General features: G+C 40.4%; 1 protein-coding gene across 5 annotated transcripts; it reads left to right on the plus strand.

Annotated features, from left to right (window-relative positions):
• Nucleotides 1–8,577: 8,577 nt before the first annotated feature.
• LOC117964484 (tumor protein p53-inducible nuclear protein 2-like) lies at nt 8,578–22,046 on the plus strand. 5 transcript variants are annotated; one of them, XM_058990942.1, is made up of 5 exons: nt 9,227–9,606; nt 12,988–13,160; nt 15,686–16,019; nt 16,859–17,363; nt 17,653–22,046. In XM_058990942.1, the coding sequence occupies exons 3-5, from the start codon at nt 15,896–15,898 to the stop codon at nt 17,906–17,908; spliced, it is 885 nt and encodes a 294-aa protein (XP_058846925.1). In that variant the 5' UTR covers nt 9,227–9,606; nt 12,988–13,160; nt 15,686–15,895; the 3' UTR covers nt 17,909–22,046. The 5 variants fall into 5 exon arrangements, with proteins under 5 accessions (XP_058846924.1, XP_058846925.1, XP_058846923.1 ...); XM_058990941.1 differs by lacking the exons at nt 9,227–9,606; nt 12,988–13,160 and adding an exon at nt 8,578–8,663; XM_058990940.1 differs by lacking the exon at nt 12,988–13,160.
• Nucleotides 22,047–22,827: the final 781 nt, after the last annotated feature.

A 22,827-nucleotide genomic window follows, 5' to 3' on the forward strand; every position in this document is an offset into this window, starting at 1 on the left:
GTGACCGGCACATTTTCAACTGTCGAAATATCATATTTTGAATAAAGTTATGCTGAAATAAAAAATTAAAAAAAAACATCAATTTGTATGTGAAGAGTTATTCTTCAATATAATGAGAACAGAACCTAGAATATCACCAGATTGAGGAAAATAATAAAGAGGAAAAACCAACCATATTTTTTAATATTGGGTTCTGATAAAAAAAGTGAGAGTCCCTAATAATGAAGTTTGAACCCTTTTTGTGCCAGACTGGTGGGAATGATAATCTAATACATTGTGCCATGTCAGTACCCCTTATTCAATAACATCTGTTCAAAATAATGGTCTGCTAATAATGGTATGCTAATGGTTAATGTGTCTTCCCTGGTAATGGAATCATGGTATACTTGTGGTCAAACCATTTATTGAGGTATGCAAATGTGTGAACTCTATATCCTTTTTCTTTTCACTGCTAAGCAACAGGAGATCTTCTTGTATCCAAATCCATTTCGCAACATTCCTCATAGATTGGTTCTCCATGAGGTGCTTGAAAACACTGGCCTGTAGTTACATAAAAAAAACAGAACATGATGAAAAACACCTTGCTCTGGGAACCTAGTCATTCTCCTTTAGCTTTAGAACACATCCTCCTCAAATTGCAATGCTTTCAACCAGCAAAAACAAAAAATATATACAAAGGGTGATTTACACACCAGAGGTAGGTAGCTATGTAGCTAACTGCCTCTTCACTTCCACCTGCAATAAGCACAAGACACATTTCAGTCCATGTTTTAAAAAAATGCATTCATAACCAAATAGCCTGCTCCTATTATTCAGACAAGGGAGGCAATTTGCAAATGAATCCACAAGAGAGTACAGAACAAGATGAAATATTGCATTCAGCCCTCAAAGAGTTCCCAGAAAGGATTTCTCTTAATTAGAGGTTTATGAGACATACAGTAACAGCGAGATTCTTAACCCCTGTATTATGAGCAGCACCTTTGGTGTCCTTTCTCCCTTGTTCACAGTCCAGTTTGTTTAGATGATCTAAAGTGAAATCTACTGTTCTATGAGTCAAATAAGAAAACAACTTGCTGTTTTTTTTTGTTGTTTTTTTTTTAGCAAACATTACAAGTAAAGGCTCCTAGATTATGAGTCGTTTACCTGCAGGGATGTTTTGACAGTGAGGTGTGAAACTGTAAGCCGTATTTGTAGAATGTGAACAATCACTCTTGTGTTTCATCGGGTCAGTGCAGCGTTTTCTGAACATGTACAAGTCAAGTATCTGATCAAATACAATTTAGAATGTTGATTATTATTCTGCACAATTAAAGGAATCTTGCTAACCACTTGGTCAAAGCTTGAGCCCTTTAAAATACCACACCCATATCAAAGGCATCAAGAAAGACTGAGGGACAGATTCTTCAAGCTTATTACTCCAAGTTGCTGCTAGCTCAGTTTTCAAATGCATGCCAGCTATAATTCTCAAACAATTACGAAACAACTCACTGCTTACAAGCACACAAATCAAATGAACGAGTTGATTATTCCTGTTTGGTAAATGCTTTCATTTCAAATGCTAATGCCAATTTGGGGTAAAGGGTTTTGAGAATCTCCCTCATAAATTCATCTTTTTTTTTATTCCTGTTGGAATATAAAAGTGCTGATGGATAGCCACAGTTTACCTTTACCCTTCTCTTTCTCAATTACTTAAAAACTGACGTGACATTTGGAAATCTAACATGAAATACTGTACTACCATCTTTAATTAGGTCTCAATCTTAAAACTCTAGGTGATGCCGAACGTTTGTCCTGAGCTGTACAGTATCTGCCAACTTTATATAATAAGGCAACCAGAAATGAGTTTCAGGTGAGAGGTGTCCTTTATTCACCATGGCTGTTATTAAGTTTTAAACAGCATCAAAGGCTCTTTCATCCAGACATGACAAATTACAGGTCTCTTGACTGCTTACAGAGGTAGGATCAGAGGAGTGTAATTATGCAGTGTCAGTAAGAACTATACCTTCATTCTTTCTGGAACGATTTCACAAGTCAGTTTCCCAGAATGTTCCTGCTGTTCTTGTTGACAGCTTTTCAGTTATTGTAACCATTGCCTTGCATTGAGACAGAGGCAGTGTGCTCCAGTGGTTAAAGTCCTGGGCTTGTAACCAGAAGGTCACCGGTTCAAATCCCACCTCTGCCACTGACTGACTCACTGTGTGACCCTGAGCAAGTCACTTAACCTCCTTGTGCTCCGTCCTGCGGATGAGATGTTAAATCAATGTCCTATTGTAAGTGACTCTGCATATAATGCACAGTTCACAACATACCTCTGTAAAGTGCTTTGTGATGGTGGTCCACTATGAAAGATGCTATATAAAGATATTATTATTATTATTGCCTCTCTCTGTATTTAAATTGCTTTAGCAGTTCTATACTTTCTTTAGAAATTACAGGACAAATTAACCCATCTGTACCCATACTATATATATATATATATCCTCAGAGAAAAATAAGTGAATATTGTAGTTTAGAAATGGAATGAAATATCTGGGTGTAGAGCGTCCTCTGCTGGTGATAAGACGTAATAGAAACTATGAACGGGAAAGGGAATTCCCAAACAGGCCACATGGTGGCAGTCTAACACCGACGGGCTAACACAGTGCCATTATAAGGGAACTTCATCCGCACACAGTGCTTTAAGACCAACGCGGGTTACATATAGATTATCATTGGTCAAAGAAGTGCCAATCAAGCTTTTAAAAGGTTATTACATATATAAACAAGCAGACAGATCATGACAATTGTTACAAACAATATACAACATACATTCAATCTAATATTGAAAGCAAAATCCCATGGAATTGATTTGATTTGCCATCTACGCACTCAACATTACAGACCGCTATTAAAAAAAAAATTATTATAGTATTTTTAAATATGTTTGTGTCTCCATCTGTCTCGTGACTGTTTGGCGCCATTATAAATCAATCATCTGCCAGTGATATTAATCATTGCTGCTCTTAGCTGCAAGGTCGTAAGTGCATCACAGGCAAATGATACACCTTTATCTACAAAGATCTTTGATGCAGACTCGCAGACTGACACACCCTGAAACCCATACTGACATGCATTCCTGTTCATCAAGGCCATGACTAACTCTGAGGCCGGTGGCTTTGAATGCAAACTATCTCCTCCCTGCAATAACATCAAACCTAGCTGAAGACCAGAGAACCTCTGATCATACTAATGGGCCATAGCCACAAAGTTATTTACTGAATGTTTTAAAAAAAAAAAAAGATTGGGGTATGTCTTAAATTCAATTTTGTGTTCATCATAGAACTATCCTTGACTGCAGTTGGTTTATTTATCAAAAGGTCTGAGTAACCCGACAACACGATCAGCAACTTCAAAACAGAAATACTAAATCACTTTTATTAATCCTGCTGCTGTTTCTGATGAAGGCAATAGCTAAAACAAACCTCTGCTTGACTACTGTCCTGTTTGAAGTTATGGATGTCAACAACACTCACACACAGTCGCCATCTTGTGACTACAAATGTGGCAGCCATTTCAAGCTCCTCAGCTCCCCACATACATTCTAACACTGTCCAATTCACAGGGATCCATTTTCTCTGATGCAGTGGAGCTGTGATATTCATATAAGCAAGGTAATCATGGTATATTTGCACAACAACTTTGCTTGGTTAACAGTGTATTATCCTTTAGCATCATTCCCTTTAACCATGCCTGCCTGTGCTGTACCAGCTTTACTGCTATGCTTGTACAACAACACAGTAATCTAAGACAGACAGACCTGAATTCACACCTTTGTTTCCTGTCTGGATTTAAACAGATCCGTCATTTGTTGTCCATAGCAACAATAAACAACTGAACGCACTATATGCTGTACTGCAGGTTTGGTTTGGTTTGCCTTTGTAATTGTCAGTGTATAAGTGTATACCTGCCAAGCAGATATGGCATGACAGGTATGTCAAGTATTCTTGCCTTAGCCAATGCAATTCAGCAATATAATTGCATTGGGGACTGCATTTTTTACATATTTACCTGTTGGGGGAATCCGCCTCTACACAGTCTCCCATGAAAAGATACCTTTCACTCAGCCTTTCATTCAGCACCTTGTGTATTAATGTTTTCAAGCTCTGGCAGGTAGACCAATCTGAAATCAGCAGCACATTTAAATCAGTGATGAAGCTGACGCACGATTTTAGTTGATTCATCTTGGTTACTAAATAAACACATAATGTAGAATTTGTGGATTACGTGTACCAATAACTAAAGAGTTATTGGATCAAAGCCTTTAAAAAAAATGAAAGTGTCATTATATTTACATTTTCGATTTGCAGAGTTCCTTAACAGATTCTGAATGCAATGTTCTCCAGGGTGTAGATTTAATGAGTTTGAAAGCCTATTACATTTCCGTACCTCCACATAAACATTTGGGGATTATCTAATATGATCATTTAATAACGTTTTTAAAGACAAGAACAAATAAATCAGCTCTAGGAAATGCCCCTGATGAACTCCCCCAGGAATGCCAGGGGCTCACTGAAAGAGTAACGAGGGGATTTTAAACCAGGCTGGGAGCGGAGTTGTGTAATCAGAGTGACTGGCGACCTCCCGTCCCCTCCCAACACGTACCCTGGATTACCCTGAGCGTGTGAACACTCTGCACGGGGAGAGGGGTTGAGCACTGGTGCTGTGCCAAGGGTATTATAAAATGGTCAGAATGATTGAGGGGTGGCTGGGGGGTGCAGGGGCTGCATGGTAGAGCAGGGCTGTAGAGCTGGGGGTGGGAAGGGCATTCTGAAAGCAGATTTACATTTGAATGTGTTTCCATGCTTTCGCTGTGAGGTTACACACACTCACACCAACACATAATCTTACACACACATCCACACTTTGCATATAAACACATAAACAAATAGGGACTTGGTACTCTGTGGTTATGTATTTGAATTGTTTTTTTTACTGTTTGTATTTAATGTACTATGCCCTGTATTTCTCTGTATTTAATGTATTATGCATTGTTCCTCACTATCTTGTAAAGTGCTTTGTGATGGTGGTCAACTATGAAAAGCGCTATATAAAATAAATACTGATGGATATTGATTGATGTCTTCCCTCACTTTACTGTGTTACCCACTGATAACCATTGTGTATCCTCTCTTACACTTATATGATCGACTCAGAGTTGACAATCATGAATTATTGTTGAAAGCAGGTCATGGTGAATGAACGTGTACTGTGGATGGAGTCTACCATGTTTGTTATTTAAAGAGGAATATACATTAGAAGGGCCTTACATGTAATAAGGGAAACCGATAAGGAATGTTATTGCAACTTGCTATGCTCTCCTTTTCATTCATGTGCTTATCAAGCTCAGAACACATGTTTCATATTCCTCTGCTGTCCTTATCAGCTTGTCTTGGGCAACACAGTTTACAGAATAGTTGCATCATAAACGCCCTCCCAATTTCTATGGTGTTCAGGGTAATCTAGAGACTCATTTCAGAATATGCCCTCCAATGCACCAAATGCAGCTATTCAGCCCAGAGTAACTTTTACACTAAGTAGTCACACAGTCTTTAAAAACCCGACGCCCACAATTACTGTGAAACACGCATTGGGTGTCACTGACAAACTAAATACCTCACACGGCCTAACACTGTGGCTGCAAAACTATATGGCCACAAATAAGTAATGACTGGATGCAAAACTAAACAGCCCTCCAGCAGCCAATCAGACTTCTACACAAGCAAGCGGTTTCTGAAGAACAAGTCTGGTAGATGTCTTTTAAAAAGAAAAAAAAAAGGATTTCAATGAACTATCATCAGGATCATTTTAAACACGCATAATATAGACAGCACGAAACTAAACTAAGTAGACAACTGCTTTGACAGGTATTAAAAAAGACTAATACAAACAGCAGATCACAATTAAAAAAACAAACAGTTGTGACTTCATGTAATCTGCCTGCCTGGGAAAGGATCCACTGTGCCACGGACCTAAACTGCCCCTGCAACAACCCTAGACAGCTGATCACTGGACTAGTGAATTCAAAATCCTCCCTCCTCCGAGTCAGAAAAACTTGAGCCAAGATATGACACACTTGGAGGCGGTAGGTGTTACTGTGGTGAGTGTTGTGTTGGGTGTAATTGCCAAAATAGGTTCCATACCACCCCTCATTAAAAGACACAAAATAGAAGGACGTGTATAAATAGTATTGTACCCAATACTGTAATCAAGACTGTCGACTCTAAGAAGAAACAGATCATGAGAGGGATACATTTAGGAGTGCTATTTCAAACACTAGACCTGCGCTGAGCTTTTAGTGAATGCAAGGTCATCAGCTGGGTTGGAGAGCAAGTCAAACCAGTCTGTATAAAATGAATTATTCACATAGCTGACACTTGATGTCAAAACAAATTAGCACCCTTGCGGTCACGTCATGTTGAGTGCTTGGGCTTTAGGTAGGTGCAGTCTATACAAGCACCTGTATTTTGCATCGTTGTGCTTGAAAAGCATTCCAGCATGCTATAAAAGAATTTTAGACACGTGCATAATGACAATCCAGTATGTATTCCAGTAGCAATGTAGGAACACAGCTTACAAGGTACTGTATCCTCTGCACATACTGTACAGCACAGCGCGTCTGTTGCTAATTTGAAGTAACAGTGTCACCGGAGCCCATGTAAAATATACAAGTGTCTGTTGGCAAGAGGACAGATTCATTCCAGCCACTCCCTGGACTCAGCACTCAACTGCACTCTGAACGCAGGTTAATTGGACTCTTTTTTATACTCCTAAAAAAAAAAAAAAAAACACTGGGTTTGAATCAGCATTACTGGTATCCACTTTAGTTTAGTTGTGATGTAAAGTTAGTATCAGGGTTAGTAGTGTAGTACAAAGTATTGTAGAAGACTCTTCACACTACATTGATTTTGCCAATAACATTTTCTTTTGGTAAGGTACAGTATACCAACATGATAACGTACATGTGTTTGAAGAGTTTATCAGAAGCAGTTTAGTTGTGTGGGGAGGGTTAGCCTACAGCCTGAACCTTTCACCTACATTCCTCTCCCCCTATGCATTGCACGGACAACCAGTTGTTGCAAAAATGCAATAACAGTATTATTAACCCAGCCAACCCTGACCCTGAGCCCTGCAAGCTCCAGCTCACAACAAGGCAGGCTCACTGTTTGTATTTGGCGATGTAGGGGAGTGCTGCTTTGGGGATTTGGATCGTGACACTGAGGTGTGCTGCCCTGCCTACAAATCTGATAATAAGTGTCTCCTGACAAAGCATTTCAAGCTAATCATATTATATTAAGGCATGGTAAAGCAATGATGATAAATGGCATTGTCCTGCCAGGAACACTTTTGAAATTACAACCGGAGTGGAGTAGAAAATTGCTATGCAATAACAAAAGCTTCAATGTAACTAAACAAACTAGCTGTTTCTAATATAGTGTCAGTGCCACGGTGAACTATACAAGTGATAACAGCAACTTTGCAATGCTCTGAGTCTTTCATTGCGCACAGACATCATTTCGCTCCTTTTCATTAGCGTGCCAGCCCTGTGCTTTCACAACAAGGTGAATGAATCACCTGCTAGGGTTTGTAAACAGCAGGCAACCACAGCACAGCAGATAACCTTGAGACAGTCAAACAGCTTGTCAGAACAGGCATGGCTCACATTGAACAAGGTGAATAAAAAGATGGTATCAATAGCTTCACTCCCTCCCTCGTGAAAGGGGAGCACCTGTACTGAATCCTGTTATACATCCCCTTCATAAGCTGCGTCTCAGGAGCTCTGCGTCAGCAAGGTTTTTATATTATTAAAATGATTATATAAATATAATAATATTTATTTAAAAAAAAAATAAAACAATTATGTCCTAAAAATACACATCTCCAGGAACATCCTCCAAATAATTCATGTTAGTGTTGCTAGGTTGGGTTACCCTTTCAAGCACAGAACGCTGTGCATCTCTCCAGCACTGATTGGTTCTTGGAATGCTGCATTCAGACGCATCTACTGCTACTATTGGATGCTTCCTCGACCGCTCTGTGGAGGAGACCCCGCCCACTGTGTTTGTTTATATTTCGTATAAGGCGATTGACAGCTGAGTGGGGGTAGGGTAGGTTGTATGGAATTTAAAGTGACAGTAGTTGTTTGTCTTTACTAAAACAAATACGTGGCTAGTTTCCATAAGCAACGCATTAGTATGTGCAGATTACCACTGGAGTTGTAATGTTTACAGCACACCCCTGTGACAAAATGAGCAAAATAAATAACAGGCTAATAGTCAAGTTTAGTAAAGGGAGTATTATTGCTATTTTTCTTTTTAGCTAAACCTCAAAGCAGATCAAAACATACACACATTTCATTCAAAGACTCAGCAGACTTCGTTAAACTAGATCGACCAAGCAAGTGTTAAAAAAGGGGAAATGGACAAAAAAAACCATCTCTCTTTATACCATCATTCATAATTGACAACTCAGTACCACGATGAAGTTTAAAGTGTTTCCTGATTGGCTGGATGATGATGAGAAATGTGATGATGTAATACAAAGACGGGATGGGAGATGTTTACAATCAGTATCATACCTCGACCGGCCAGGAGGCGGCCGCTGGGCTGCACCGCCGTGGCGTGTTTGTGAGTAAACGGCATTTATAGTTATATTATACGAATGTAATACTTCAATACAATGATAACATTCTATCCGAACTATTGACATTCAAAAGCAACATGTACACAATTAAAATCGTAGGTTTAATCAAAGCCAAGCAATCTGCAATATGCATATCTACTAAAACGGTAGCGCCACAGTTTACCCATCAACCAGGTGAACTCGTGCTATTGTTGCGTCGATTCATCGTCACCTGAGACTACACGTCAAATTGTATTGTATTAAGCTGTATGTTGCAAACACCCATTTACAGTTATATTACAGTAATAATCAGCTACCGATATTTAACAGCAATAGTACTGTACTTAAAAAAATAATCTAGCATTGAAAGCTGCACTATTTAAAAAATAAACCGTTTAAATTAAACGTTACACTTGTTCATTCTTGTTCAAGCTACCCAGCTCCACGACACCAATATTCAGCACCTTAATGACGACACTGCTGCGTCAGAAAGGTAATACGAAAAAGCCCTATCTGGTGAACAGTACCGCTTTGCCTTCCCCAGCTAGAGCCAGGGTGTCGCAGTGGCTTGTGTAACTTTATGATTGGTCGGTGTAGTTTGGTAGGCGGAGACTGGGTGGGGCTAGCTACAGTGTGACATCACAATCAGCTGTTTAATGTTCTAAATTCTGATCCAAGGATCAGCTGGGCACAGCAATAAGAAAAAACAAAACAAATGAAAACAGTAGTAAAGCTGTAGACTAATATCTGAACAAATAACAGCATCGATGCAGTTTTAATGGAGCATTTCTTCTGAGAAGAAAGCCTTTTTAATTTTATGTTTTTTTTTTGTTAAATAAATAACTACCTCATTTTTAAGGCTACCAAAAGCTGTGCTTTAAGATTTTATTTTACATAAATATATCTGTGGTCGTTAAGTTTGCAACTTAAGTAATACGACAAAAGCAGGTAAGCGATTTCTATTCATTTTACATTTTGTATATTGATCACGAATGCTGTGGTTGTTTTGATGCTGTCTCGTTTAGTTGGTCTTACACACATATCGTATTTGCACTGCCAAAGGAATAGCAGCTATGTATTACATCACCCCTCAGAGTCGAATAGCAAAGCGCTCCAAATCCTGTTCGTATTTTACATGTATTATCTGTGATACCGCTACAAACACGGTTTATTGGCATTATAGAAACGTTTATTTTTGGTGACTAATTCATTTTACACGAAGCATTTTCTATAGCAAGGTGCTAGTGTAACGTATAGCAGGGATTTTAGTGAGCGAGTCTTATTTGACGTAGTAGTGCTAGTCTCTTCTGTCCAGGTATCAGCCGCGGTAGAAATGTACATAAGAATGTGCAAGTATGGAAGCTTGGTTTATTTGAGAGTGCTGTGGTAGCTTGTGTTGTCAAGGACTTGCCACCAGGACAGGGTTTTTATCTGTTGGGTTTTTAATAACACAGTGTTTTCTGTACTTGGGTTTCCTTCGTGCAGAGCCCGGGATCGTACCCTGTCGTGTACCACCGGCAGTGTGGTGTTTTTATTTATGTATTTGTTTAATTGACCTCGGCTTGATAATTACACGGATTTTCACTCGATGCCCGGCCGCCAAACAGTCTTGTGTTTTGTCAATCCGCGTCTTGATCTGTGTCGATCTGTTGTCATTGAATTGACCCACTCCTTCCGTTTTTTTTTAAATACATGAACATTTTTAAACATTTTTGAATGCTCCAGATTTTTTTCATAAGCTGTGCGAACGCGATTTCTGAGCCGGTTAAGCCTTCGGTATTTCGAAGGTTCATTTATTCTCTTTGCTAAATGCTGCTTGCTGTATTGGCGTGTACTCCGAAGATTACGTTTAGCCTATTTTTATTTTCCACAACCAAACCAGAAACAGTTTAAAATATAGTATTTTATGTAGGTAGCACTAATTAAAATCACTAACAATAAATATGCATTTGTTTTCCTAGAAACCTCTGTAATATTGTTAGTTATTTTTCCATGATACAAGATTTGTTTTTTTCTTTCTCTCTGGAGATAGTATGTGACGTAACGGCTCATTACCATATGACGCTAGAAGTGCCTGCGTATGGTAAAATATGTCCCACCCTTCCTTAAAGCCACGCCCCATTTCGAGAGCGAAAGGCTTGTAAATGACACCAAGCCTCTAGCGGTACATCTGAGACAGGTTTTATATATGGTGCTGGAATTAAACCCCATAAGTAAAGAGGGTTCGGTTTTAATTTTATGTTAGGGTACGTTTACTGCTTTACTTTATTGAAACTAAAGCTATGTATTGTAGTTGTACTAAAATACACAAATACACTATTCAGATAGTTATGGAATCAATAGCCATATCATGCTCTAATTGCAATGATGAACCATACAAAATATTCATAAACCGTGCTTCATTTTTAATGACATTTAAGAGTCCATATGATCTGCCCCATCTCTAGTTGGTCAGCGTGCATGGTTGTTCATATACATTTCAAATGTGGTGATGAATTTAGTTTGCACATGTCTAATCTATAACAGCAGCTCTGTCCTTTTGTTAGGCTTGTATTTTTCCAGTCTGTGGCAGATGTTTCCACTAATGCAGGGATGGATATAAGACTCCCATTGCATAGCAGTTTGATCCATTCCTGGTTTTACTATGAGTTTACTAAGACACACCTAAGCTTGTTAGGCTAATCAAGCCCATATTAAAACCTGGAATGGGTGAAAGTGCTATGCAATGGGGGACTTATTTCCATCCTTGTAATGTAAGGCTGCTCTTTCATAAGCCCATCATTGTTCTTGCACTGGGTAACACCTCAATCTGAGTCAGATGACTTTTAATCTAACAATTAAGGCATCCTTAATTAACGATCGCTGACATCTCAGGTTTATTATCTTCTGCACACTAATGTATCCTCCCTCTTGCTTTTTAACCCAGTACCTATTATATGACTGTGCACTCCACCTAAGTGACAAAGCTCTCTCTTGTGTAAGTCAGCCAACACCTGGCATTCATAGTTGACACCCTATTTTTGTATTCAAATAATTCAAGGGCAAAGTTGTGGCATGGCACCTCCAACACAGAGCTGCCAGCAGTCCCTTTATTTGACAGCCCTTTCACATACTGAAGTTGTATTATTGTAGTTTGCCTGTCTTTATTAATTTTGTTCAATTTAAGGCGGTATTTTCTCATTGGTATGTCTGGATGATGGTGAAGCCTCTGTATCGCGTGCAGTTTCTTGGAACATGAGTTTATTCATGTATAAAATGAGTGCAGGTGGCTGTAACAAGCCATCAGCATGGCATACAGACTCTTCTAAGGGCCTAAGTGTTTTGCAGCTTGGTGGCCTTGTTCAAAAGAGGGCTGTTTAGAATACTGTGCCTGATGGAATGCTGTCGCACACTATTTCTGTTTGGAGTACATGCTGTACTGTCTGCTGGACTCTGTTCCTGCTCTCTCTCATTTCAGTCTGCTGTGCTCATTTTTTACTTACCCTGTTCCAGTGAAGCATTGGGGCAGGTCTATATAGATAGATAGATAGATAGATAGCTGATCGCTTTGTGGAACATCTACAAAGTCTAACGATTAACACAAATGACTGCACTGCAGAAGACATCACCATTTGTGGGATAAATCACTGCTGTGGGACAAATGCAGTCGAGAAGCAAAAATAATGCAATTTGGTTTTGCACCTTCCTAGCCCGACCCTGAAGCATCAGGCATTCCCTTTATTAGTTTTGTTTAAATGTGTTTTATTTGTTTTTTTTTAAGCACGCAGTTCCTTCGTGTTTCTCACTGTGGGAGATGAATGATTTTTGTGTTTCTTAGCTTATGCCTAAAATGGAAACAGGAGAGCTAACCAGCTTGTAGACTCACCCTGCTCACCATGAAGTTTACTGAGGGGGCTACAAACGAAAAAAAACAAAAGAAGAATGGACTGCATTATTTATTAGCACAGCAGTGAGCCACCTCTTGTTTTTAATGTTTCCTTTATGTATGACACTCAAGCTGGGAACGTCACCTGGCTCAGAAAGAAAGATCCAGCCTCTTCTTTCTCCTTTCTAAATCAGTAGGTCACCCTTTAGCACAAGGGCTTTTACCATGATCTCCTGCCTTTTCATCTGTTGTTCATCCATTTTCTATTCTTTTGGGGGTGGGGGACAGTGGGAGGTTGTTTTTCCCAAAACGCAGAGTAGTAGGTCAGGATTTGTTTTTGCTGCTTTCGGACTCCCTCCCCAGCCTAGCCTTCTACAAAGCAGATGGGCACTAACAATGAAACTGCAGGGGAAATACTGTAAATATGAATTCAATTATCTCCATTTTAATCTGGCCCTCTGTAGAAGCCTGGATGTGAATCAAGTCCTTGTGCAACAGAGTTCCAACCTTTGTCTAAAAGAATGCTATTACTGGCACAGCAGCGTCAGTAAAGAAACCTACACCCCTTGCCCTGCTGAAGAACTGATCATATGTGGACATGTTGGCAAAGGCCATGCAGTACACTCCAAGAGATGCTGTAAGTAAGTTCCTCTTGTGTTACTGCTGGGCTCTCCTTGCACCTGTGCCTGCCACATTCTCTTGCTAATTCCTTGGTAATGGACTGGGAATATTGATGTTTTGATCTGTGGGCAGCACATAGTATAGCAGAGTTAATTATGATTCCGGTTCCACTGCTCCATGTCCTGTAAATATCAACCCATCTGCAGTTAGGGTATCTGGGCAATGGTGACTAGCTGGGCAATATCCAAAAGAAAATCATTGTCCTTTTATCTTAATCCAGTCTGATACTGTAGCTGCACCAATAAATTCTTGCAGTAGAGGCTTCAAAGCCAATGCTGTTCTTGGATTTATTTTGCTTTTACAGAAACCAGATTGGATTTTTGTGCCCCCAGATATTTGGAATATAGATGATATATAAAAAGTAAAAAAAATAAATAAAAAAAAGTGTTAAGAATATGCAAAGAACCAGTTTTATTTGATGGAAACTGGATAACAGTCACCTGATAAGTTGAATTATACATTTTACAAAAGAGCCTTTGTGAGTTTCCCATTCGGGCATTTAAATGCTGCAGACGTATTGCAAGGAGAGCAGTTCAAGGCTGCATAATTGGAACAAGTGGAATCGGTGAGAATTGAGCCACAGGGGTGTGGGGGGAAGGGGATGGGGGTTATAGAGCAGATGTCTACCCTCTGATCCTGGAGGATTCACTCAGTAGGCAGGCAGCCCTGCAGCTGGGGACCAGAATCTCCATGGCTCCAGCAGCCACTGACTGATCACCATCTCAGAATACATACTCTGAGTTTCCAAGGATAAAACCTTTCAACTTGTTCCTGCACTCACTCCTTTCACTTTTTGGCTCCTGTTCTAAATGAGCACTTCACTGGTTAGGCAAAACCAAATTATTCTGTGGAAAACAAATCGGACAAAGACCAATGTGCCAGAAATGTGTATGAGGACTTTGTAGGTCAGAAGGATTACCAAGAGTGGTATGGTACAAGGGGTGTGTTTAACAGATTACCAGGAATTACAAAATGTACTGGCACTAGTCTATTCATTGTGTAGATGCTAATGTAACAGAGTTAATAAACTCTGTTACGCTAACAGGCCTGAAGAATAGTTCAATTTAAATCTTTCCTTTTCTGGTCTTGCCGCTATATTCAGAGAAAGATTTTAAGACTACCAGAACGGCTGATGGAGGACAGTTTAGGTGAAGCTTACAGTGCAAGTGTTAGAGGGAATAAAACAAGAAAAATTCCTGATTATAACTGGGTTAATAAAGAAGAGAGTTCATATTTAAGAGTTCTAGTACTCCAAGTGAAAAGCTATGGCTGTATTCAAGCTTGACTTGAAGTCTTCTGATGCTTTCTGAAGCAGTGGGCATTTAAGCAGTGCTTTACGAAAGCCCTTAAAAGGCATCAATCCACGTGCTTTAGAAGTGGTTGGGCCTGGAATTCTTATGAAGATCAGTCTGCCATGTTCACATTTTGAACTGTGTTCTGAGAAGCATAACTGACTGAACACAATCAGAGAATCAGTGTTACAAGATTAAATCTGGCACTGAAAAGGATACATCTTTTTTTTCCCCATCATACCTGGTTAATAACCCTTTATTTGTGTTCTGTAAATGTTGCGCTAGTTACAGCAACGCTTAGTTATATCCTTCTAAGCTGTGCGTGCAAATCCTTGAACGTATTGCAAGATTGGCCTTTTATAACAATGCAGGCCCAAGTCCTAGTTAGTGTGGGGAAAGGGGTTACAATGCAGTGAGTGCACTTTCCGTCAGTAATCTTTAAGAAATGAAGATGAATAAGTAAAACGCTTGCTACTGCAGGCCTCCCTGTGAATTTAGGTTACCGACGTAGCCCGCTGAGCCTGGGGGAGTCCCAAGCACTGATGGTAAAACGCTCTGTGAACAGTGTGTAAGGCAGAGTAAATATCTAATTAGGTGTAGTTCCTTAGTTATTCCTTGAGCATTTTAAAAGAATTCCTTGACGACTATGATCATTAACTGTCCTAAATCGGTGTCTGAGTATAATCAGCTCTGAAACACGCCATGAAAGGACATGCTTTGTGTCCAAGTCACAAGATCAGGACTAAAGGACCCGTCAGCCAGACCACACTGATTTCAACTCTAAAGGATTCTTGCGGTTCAGTTTGGGGGAATCTAGACTTTTATTTTTCTCCTACTTTCATTCCAGTTAGATTTATTTGGGGGGTGAAATAAGGTTTGGGTGGGGGGTGGAGGGTGGGGGGTGGATATCGCGGTGAGATATTCTATTACAGGACGTTCTGTACTAATGAACTTTCTTTTTGTTAATACTGTTCTTGTTAATACTGAACTATGGATACAGTGTGTCCTTGTTCTTCGTTCAAAACATTCACTGGATTCCAGACCCTCTGCTTTGACTGTGCTAAGTGTCCCAGGCTGTAAGCAATAGGGTCTACTACCTCCAAGTCCCATGCTGCCTCTAAGTCCTTGACTTCTGTGCTATTTGTGAACTAGATATTCAGTCTCCCTCTCTCTCTCTCTCTTGAAACAGGCCTTTGCACTAATACCAAGTGAAACCTTACGATTGCACTACACACGTCTTGCCTCAACTGAGATTCCCGTCAACAAGGACAAAAGGGCTCGCGACACAGAGAAGAAAGAACACACACACCCCACGATTCCACCACGCAACCACATCGAGATCCCTGTTTGAGGCCAACTCTCACATTTCCAGCCTAATCAAAGCCACTCTAAACCCACCATGTTCCAGCGACTCACCAGTCTGTTTTTCGGAGAGGGGGAGGAGGTGACCAATGGCTGCGAGGGACCCAAACCCAGCGTGGCTGATGCCGACGAGGAGGGCTGGCTACTGGTCAACCTGCCTGGTGAGTGTCCTTACTCTTATCTCCACAGGAAACCCCTTCTCATACATGGATGGTCCACACACAGGTCCCAACCTTTCAAACCCAGGGTGTTCCTTAGATTGAGAAGCATCGTGCATCACTGATCATCCCTGGGCTGTCTTTGTTCTTTGTCCATGTTAGCCTTTGGTTTATTGTTACAAAGTGATGACAAGCTCACTTATCGTCACTAATAATGACCATTGTTCATGAAGAACCACAGTTAGAAAGGCGGATGGTCTTAGGCAGAATGGAAGTTGAGCATACTGATAATCATTAAAAAAGAATAGCAGAGAGCGCTGTCACATTAACTTGTTACAGTATTGAACTATTTGAGCTGACCGTATTGTTTGTACTATTTAATTCCTCTAACTGCATGTACTTTACATCACAAAGGAATTCTTATTCTTGAAAGGTTTTGATACTCTGAGAATGTAGGAGGGTTTCCAAAGAGACCCCGTCTCCATGGCAGGGTGGGGAAGCAAAGTGAGTTGTACAAAGCCCACCAACCCCCACAGCTCTGCTCAGAGACCCACTGGTTTTTCCCTGGAATATACCAAATGTATAGGAGGGTGGGGGGGGTTGCAGTAACTAATAACTCCTTTTTTATGTCTTTTTTTTTCCTCCCCCCCCCCCCACTATGACCCCTTTTATTATTTATTTTCTTTTAAACCACCTCCACCCCATGTACTGAATGTATGCGCCTTCATAATGCTTCCTCTCCATACTTGCTTGGCTTATCTTCGTGATTTTATTTTTCAAATTCTGGAAATGTGCATCTGTGGGTGATGCCTTGCTTCTCATTAATGACATTCATGCAACAGCACGCTTGGGTGAAGGAGATTGGGTCGAGTTGGGACAGGGCGGGGCTAAGCCAGAAGGGCACGCCCTCTCCTCAAACAATTGGGCGGGGACAGGGATAGGTGGGGCAGGTAACTCCTCCTCCTCCTCTCCTGATTGCTGCAGGACTCGGACGGGCAAGACTGGTTTAGCAGGCCACTCCCCTTCCCCCTCCTCTTCACCTGGTTTGGCAGGCCTGTCAGTAGGCGTGGTAAAGCTGGCAGGCCGCGCCCCTTGTCCCCGTGGCTCCACATCCCCTTCCCCTGGGTCACAGCGTGACTGCAGTAGCAGGTCCGAACCCTGCTGGATGGATGAGAGTTGGTTTGTCACCCCTCCCCCCTGTTTTACTGCAGAAGGCTCCACGCCAGAAACCAGCCCAATGGAAGACCTGCTCATTGAACACCCCAGCATGTCGGTATACGTCGCCACCGGCAACCAGTCCATCACTGAGGATACAGGGAGCAGCCCGCTGCAGGAAATAAGTCAGAAGTGAGTATCCTGGTTTTGAGCTGCTTGCATGCATTTAGAGAGGGGAACTTGCTTTGGTTTTAATTGCAGAGTGTTTATTCTTTTAAATACAGTATAACTCTGAAAACGAAGTGAGGGACAGCAAGGTGAGATGACAAACGGTTCCTCCCAAAGTGAACCACTGTTTGAGTGCTAGACAGACCAGTAAGCGTCAATTCAAGCAGGTGTGGCTACAGTGCGTTCGAATTGTGCTGAACCTATAAACCTAATGCAGTCCACAGAGAATACAATGTGTCCCTCTCTTCCCCAGGGTGGAGCCTGCAACCCCAGCAGGACGGGGTCTCTCGGGTCGCCCGGTTCGGGCCTCTGCGGTCCAGGCCACTGTCCTGGACAAGATCTGCCAGGTGAACCGAGTCCAGCGGTCTGTGGCGCGGGCCGAGCGGCGCCAGCTGAGCCGAAACCGCGTGAAGCGGCAGAACCGCCTTCGAGAGAACCTCCCCTGGAGTGGTGGCCGTGCCAAGGGCAGCTTCGTCCAGCAGCCTCGCCAACGACAGTGCAACTACTAAACCAGCGGGCCGTTTACACTAAGGGCATTACACCCGCTGGCATGGGCACCCCGCTGCCCTGTCCGCCCTTTAAGTCCTACTCATGTTTTGATTTTATTTAAGTCCGGGTGGTTTTTAACTTTAGAATAAACCTTGTTACTGTGCTAGCATTCTTGCTACAATTGGGTTTTTTTAACTCTTATTTCAATGACTTAACTCTTCTCCCTGAGTAATTCTTTAATAAAATAAACAGCCCTCTCCCCTTCATACCCTCCTATAAGATCAGTACAGTCGCACAACATCCCTCAAGAGCCTTCTCTTTCGACGGGTTCATTTGTAGATCCATCAGTGAGGGGTGAGGGCACTGCAATGGAAAACCTTGCTCCTGGGTGGAGTTTTGGGGAGAAAGGTTAAGTAAAGCCCAGCGGTCTACCCTTGTAAAAGCTAAAGCAGAAAGGCTGTCGTACAATCTCGTTATCCATTAACCAGTAGCTGTGCAGTATATGTACTGCCCCAAGGAAAGGTGTAACCGTTCTTACTTATTTTTTTAATTTATTTTATTTTTTAAATTTGTTTCCCCTCCACCTGTCTACAAAGCTAAAGTAGTGAATTCATTTTAGGGCTACGTACCCTGGATCTCTCGGCTCCCTAGCTCTTAACATCAGACCGCACAGCCTAGTGAACTGGCTGTTTTGATGTTCAGATCGTGGGAGTTCAAATCCAGGTGGGTCTATAGCGGCTCGGAAGCAAATGATAAAGGTAGACTTTTATTCTGCTGGTTGTGAGATTGATATGAGAACTGATCTGAGACTCCTAAAACTCCTGTTATCTTTTTCATTTGCTTTTTTTTTGTTGTTGTGTTTGTGATAGAGATGTGCAGCACAGGGAAACTTTGTTTTCAAGATTAAAGGAGCATTGCCACATGTTTTAACTGGGGCAGTGTTAAAGTGTAGGGTCCTGAACCATTTAGCCCTTTTAATTAAGCTAACAAATGTGTTATCTAACGGTGCCAGGATAAAAGTTAAACTCGGTGGAGATTTTGCAAGTAGATGATGGTAAGAGAGGGGGAATAAAAAGAGATGGCATGAAAGAGAGATGGAAAGAGTGATGTAGAAAAGAAACAGAATGAGAAAATAAAATAAATGAAAAAGAGAACAATATACCGGTGGCCGTTTTATATAAACAAGTAATGTTTACTTCATTAAAATATAAAGTATTGTCAATATATATATATGGGATTCCCATCCATAACTTGATCATACGAGTGACTTTAAAATTGCAGTTAGTTCTATGGTGGTTCCGTGTGAATTCACTATGAATCCGTGGCCATTTAAATTTTTCATTCAATTGAAATTCATGCCACCTTGTGTACAGTGTTACGATGACAAGGTATATGTTAGGACATTGAAATCCATCCGTTATTTTTTGTGTTGTAGAAGACCTTCAAAGTGAGTAGTGCCCTTGCCTGGCGATGCTATATATAGCTGTTCCCACTCCTTGCCACACACTGCCAACTGTACGACAGCCTTTCCTTTTGCAAATACGGGGTATGACCACTTGGTATGTTTAGACTTATCTGAACCTGATAATCTCCCATCTTGAGCTAACCGCACTACAAGAAATCGTCCCCTTATATGTATTTATTTCTGCATAACTTGAATGCTGCACAACTGTGTTATGACCAATGATAGCCTTATGAGAAATCTCATTCTATTTATTTGTATGAGAAACATATTTATTTAACATGTTGATGATAATTTCCTTGCTGTGTCAAAGATGTCATAATGGCGCGCAAGCTAACATATTTATAGTTTAATAATAAGAATGAAATATGCTGATTTTTCTGTAGCTTTCTACAAAGAGGTATTACATCAGTGTTAGCGGGGAGAAAAATACACTGGGACTTGACTGATTTCTGTTGCTGTCGGTTTAGTATTAAGATTTATTTAACTCTGTCCATTGGCTCAAGCACGTGAGTTTATTCAGGGTTTAACTTGACACAAACTAATCCCTTTTTAAAATGTTTTTTAATTTGATAGCAGATCACTAAGAACTAGTGCCCTCCATCTAAATGATATAGATCTATATGTGTATATATAGAGAGATTTAAAAAAACAAACAAAAAAAAAAAACTATGGTGCTAAAGTATATCAATTAAATATATGCTTAGTTTGTAAATTGTACGAGACATGGATGTAAGTTTGTTTCTGTGAGTCAAGTTTAGCGGTGTGAAGTGTGCTGAGATTTGTATTGTTCAAAGAGTGAGGTTTGCGTGTGGAAGGAATGTGCTGAAGTCAATTATATATATATTTTTTATATTTAAAAACTAGTTGTTTGGTGGGTGTTTTAGATTTAGTTTTTCTTATGACTGAAGCCAGGGCTTTCAGGGACTTTAATAATATCCTTCTTTTCTCGTTCTCTCTCCCACTTGACTGCGAATGTCCTACAGAAAATAGAAAGGAAAATATGGTTCCTGTGAATCCAGGGAAATCCTTTTCTTTTGGAAGTACTTGTGCCTGGGGTTTTTGTTATTCGCTAGGTCAGAGCATGCCCTCTGGTGGTCAAACACTGTTCACACACACAAATGGCAGCTTTTAAAGGGACTGAATGCAGATTCAGTGTTCGCACAGAAAAAGAAAACGTGTTTCCCTGATGCAGTATCTGGAGGTATACGCGAGGGGATGGACTCTCGACTAGATCATGTACTTTGTGGCCCGTACCCTCTAAACACTATTCATGAGCTGCAGTACCTCTCAGATACTGTAGAGAGCGCTTGGCGTTTGCTTGAATGAATTCTATTGCCGTCTTCCTGAAGTGCATTTTTTAATTTGAATTGTTTCTAGAGTACACTCATTTTTACCTGGGAGAGAGAAATCTCTGATGAGGTACAGGAATGATTGAATATTGGGATCTCGCTTAGGTCTGACGTTTTGTACCAACTTGCTTGATTACTTCAAAGCAACTGCTGTTTTTTGTCAATGTAACAGTATTTCATTGGTTAGCTGTTGAGAGAAGGGAATGTGTATTGTGAGTGTGTTTATTGCAGCAGTCAAGTGGGTAACATCTGGGAGTGCAGGCAGGGTGGGTTGGTGGGTTGGTGGGTTGGGGGGGGTTAAGTGGTCCCATTTCCAAGAACCTCTATGTTGGTAAAAAAAAAAAAAAAAAAATTAACTTCAGCTTGTCCCTCATCTGATCACAACCAGCATTTTCCTGTACACTATTATTATTGAGATTTGTTTTTTCTTGTAGAAATTATTTATCTAGGTTGTCTCCATTTTAATTTGTAGCCTGGATTTGTAGTTACAATGCCCGAGACCTATTCAGTACAAGCAAAAAGACTGGAACCTGAGTCTTTAAACATCCCAAACATTCTTACAACCACTAGGCCATACTGCCTCCTCGCTTTTCATACCAAGGAATTATTTTGTAGATATTTTCTATAGTAGTGTATAGAGCAGTTTGAAGAATAGTGACAGGCTTGATAATCTTAAGAAACCACTAAATTGGTAGAAACTCATTTTAAAATGTTTTTTAAAGCAACAAGAGGTTGGAAATGGTGGCTGCAGTGGCAGTGGACAATAGCTTGTGCTGTATCTCTAGACTGGGGTGATGTTAGGAGTGTAATTGATGTACAGATTGTGTGTTGTGAATGGGGGGGAGGGGGGAGAAAAAATGAAAAAGCAAAAAAAAAAAGTTGAGGATTTTGCTTGTATTCTTCCTATTGTTATTATTACTGTTACTCACCTATGTTGTTTGAAACTGGGGACTTGAATATTGAGATCATGCTTTCTTTCCCTTTTTTTATTGACTACCCACCGATTCATTTGCTATATAAAATAAAAAGAACATACGACTTTCTTCCTGATTTTTAAAGTAGGACAAACATTGTAGTTTTTCCCCATTTGTGTTTATTACTGGTGATTTTAAAATATAAAATGTACTCTCAGTCCCCAAGTGTACCTGTATCATGATCTGTCAATGGTGCATGTGCCTTTCACTTCTGCATGGTTTGTGATGTTCTGAATGATGATTTCCCATACCCAAGGATACCAGTTCATGAACAGTAGAGACCTATGCAAATAAAGAACAAGGTCGAGCGTGCATTCTGAACTGCAGGTACCAGAGAATAGATTAATAAAAACTCAGGGTGAAGCCTGAATCATGTTTCATCATTTCCTTTCTCTTACAGCAACACAAAGTGATAGCCTTTACAAGTAGATTCCCCTTTTTTGTCAATGTGCATGTTGAATAGCAGGAAAAGAAGATTAAAGCATGTTAAACAGTGATCTCTTTACACACACACACAGACGTGAGCCTTATCTGGTATGAAAGTGGTTTCATTAACACATGGATGAGAAGTCCACACTCACACGAGTTCTAAAATCCCTTCTAATATACAGTATGGTCATGAACACTTTACAAAGACTTTCCTCAGCCAATATTCACATTTGCTGAAGTCAGAAATGCTTGGGTCAATCCAAACTATGAATACCCATGCTGTATATTCAGTATGCATATTCATGATATTTGGATAGCCACGTGGGAGAGGAGATGTCGGTCGATAAAAATCAGTGTGATGTATAACTTGGGGTCTTTTATCAACCAGTATTCTGGATTTTATTTAATCGTTCTTACAGAACTGGCAAATGTGCCTGACTGACATGGTTATCCCAGATTACCCCTAAAACTAGGTGGTCGATCCAAAAGAATTCCCCAGTGCACTAAAATGATCAGATACAATCTAGCTGTAGTTTATCCTAAAACTGATCAAATCAACACATCAGGGAGTATTGCTAGAGGACAGCAACAGCAGAAACATGCTAGTTTACAACATCATTCTTGTATTCATATTGGGCAGATCTTGAATTAAGAAAAAAAAAAAGTTCTACATGCATTTTATAATATTTTTAATTATTTAAAATCAAATAAAAGTATTTGAC

The sequence above is a fragment of the Acipenser ruthenus genome, chromosome 18, assembly GCF_902713425.1.
Source record: "Acipenser ruthenus chromosome 18, fAciRut3.2 maternal haplotype, whole genome shotgun sequence".
Classification (NCBI taxonomy): domain Eukaryota; kingdom Metazoa; phylum Chordata; class Actinopteri; order Acipenseriformes; family Acipenseridae; genus Acipenser; species Acipenser ruthenus.

Coding starts and splice junctions, on each gene's coding strand:
- LOC117964484 (XM_058990941.1), top strand. CDS start 15,896: ATGTTCCAGCGACTCACCAGTCTGTTTTTCGGAGAGGGGGAGGAGGTG. Junction 16,020..16,858: donor GCTACTGGTCAACCTGCCTG/GTGAGTGTCCTT, acceptor TTCATGCAACAG/CACGCTTGGGTGAAGGAGAT. Junction 17,364..17,652: donor CTGCAGGAAATAAGTCAGAA/GTGAGTATCCTG, acceptor TCTCTTCCCCAG/GGTGGAGCCTGCAACCCCAG.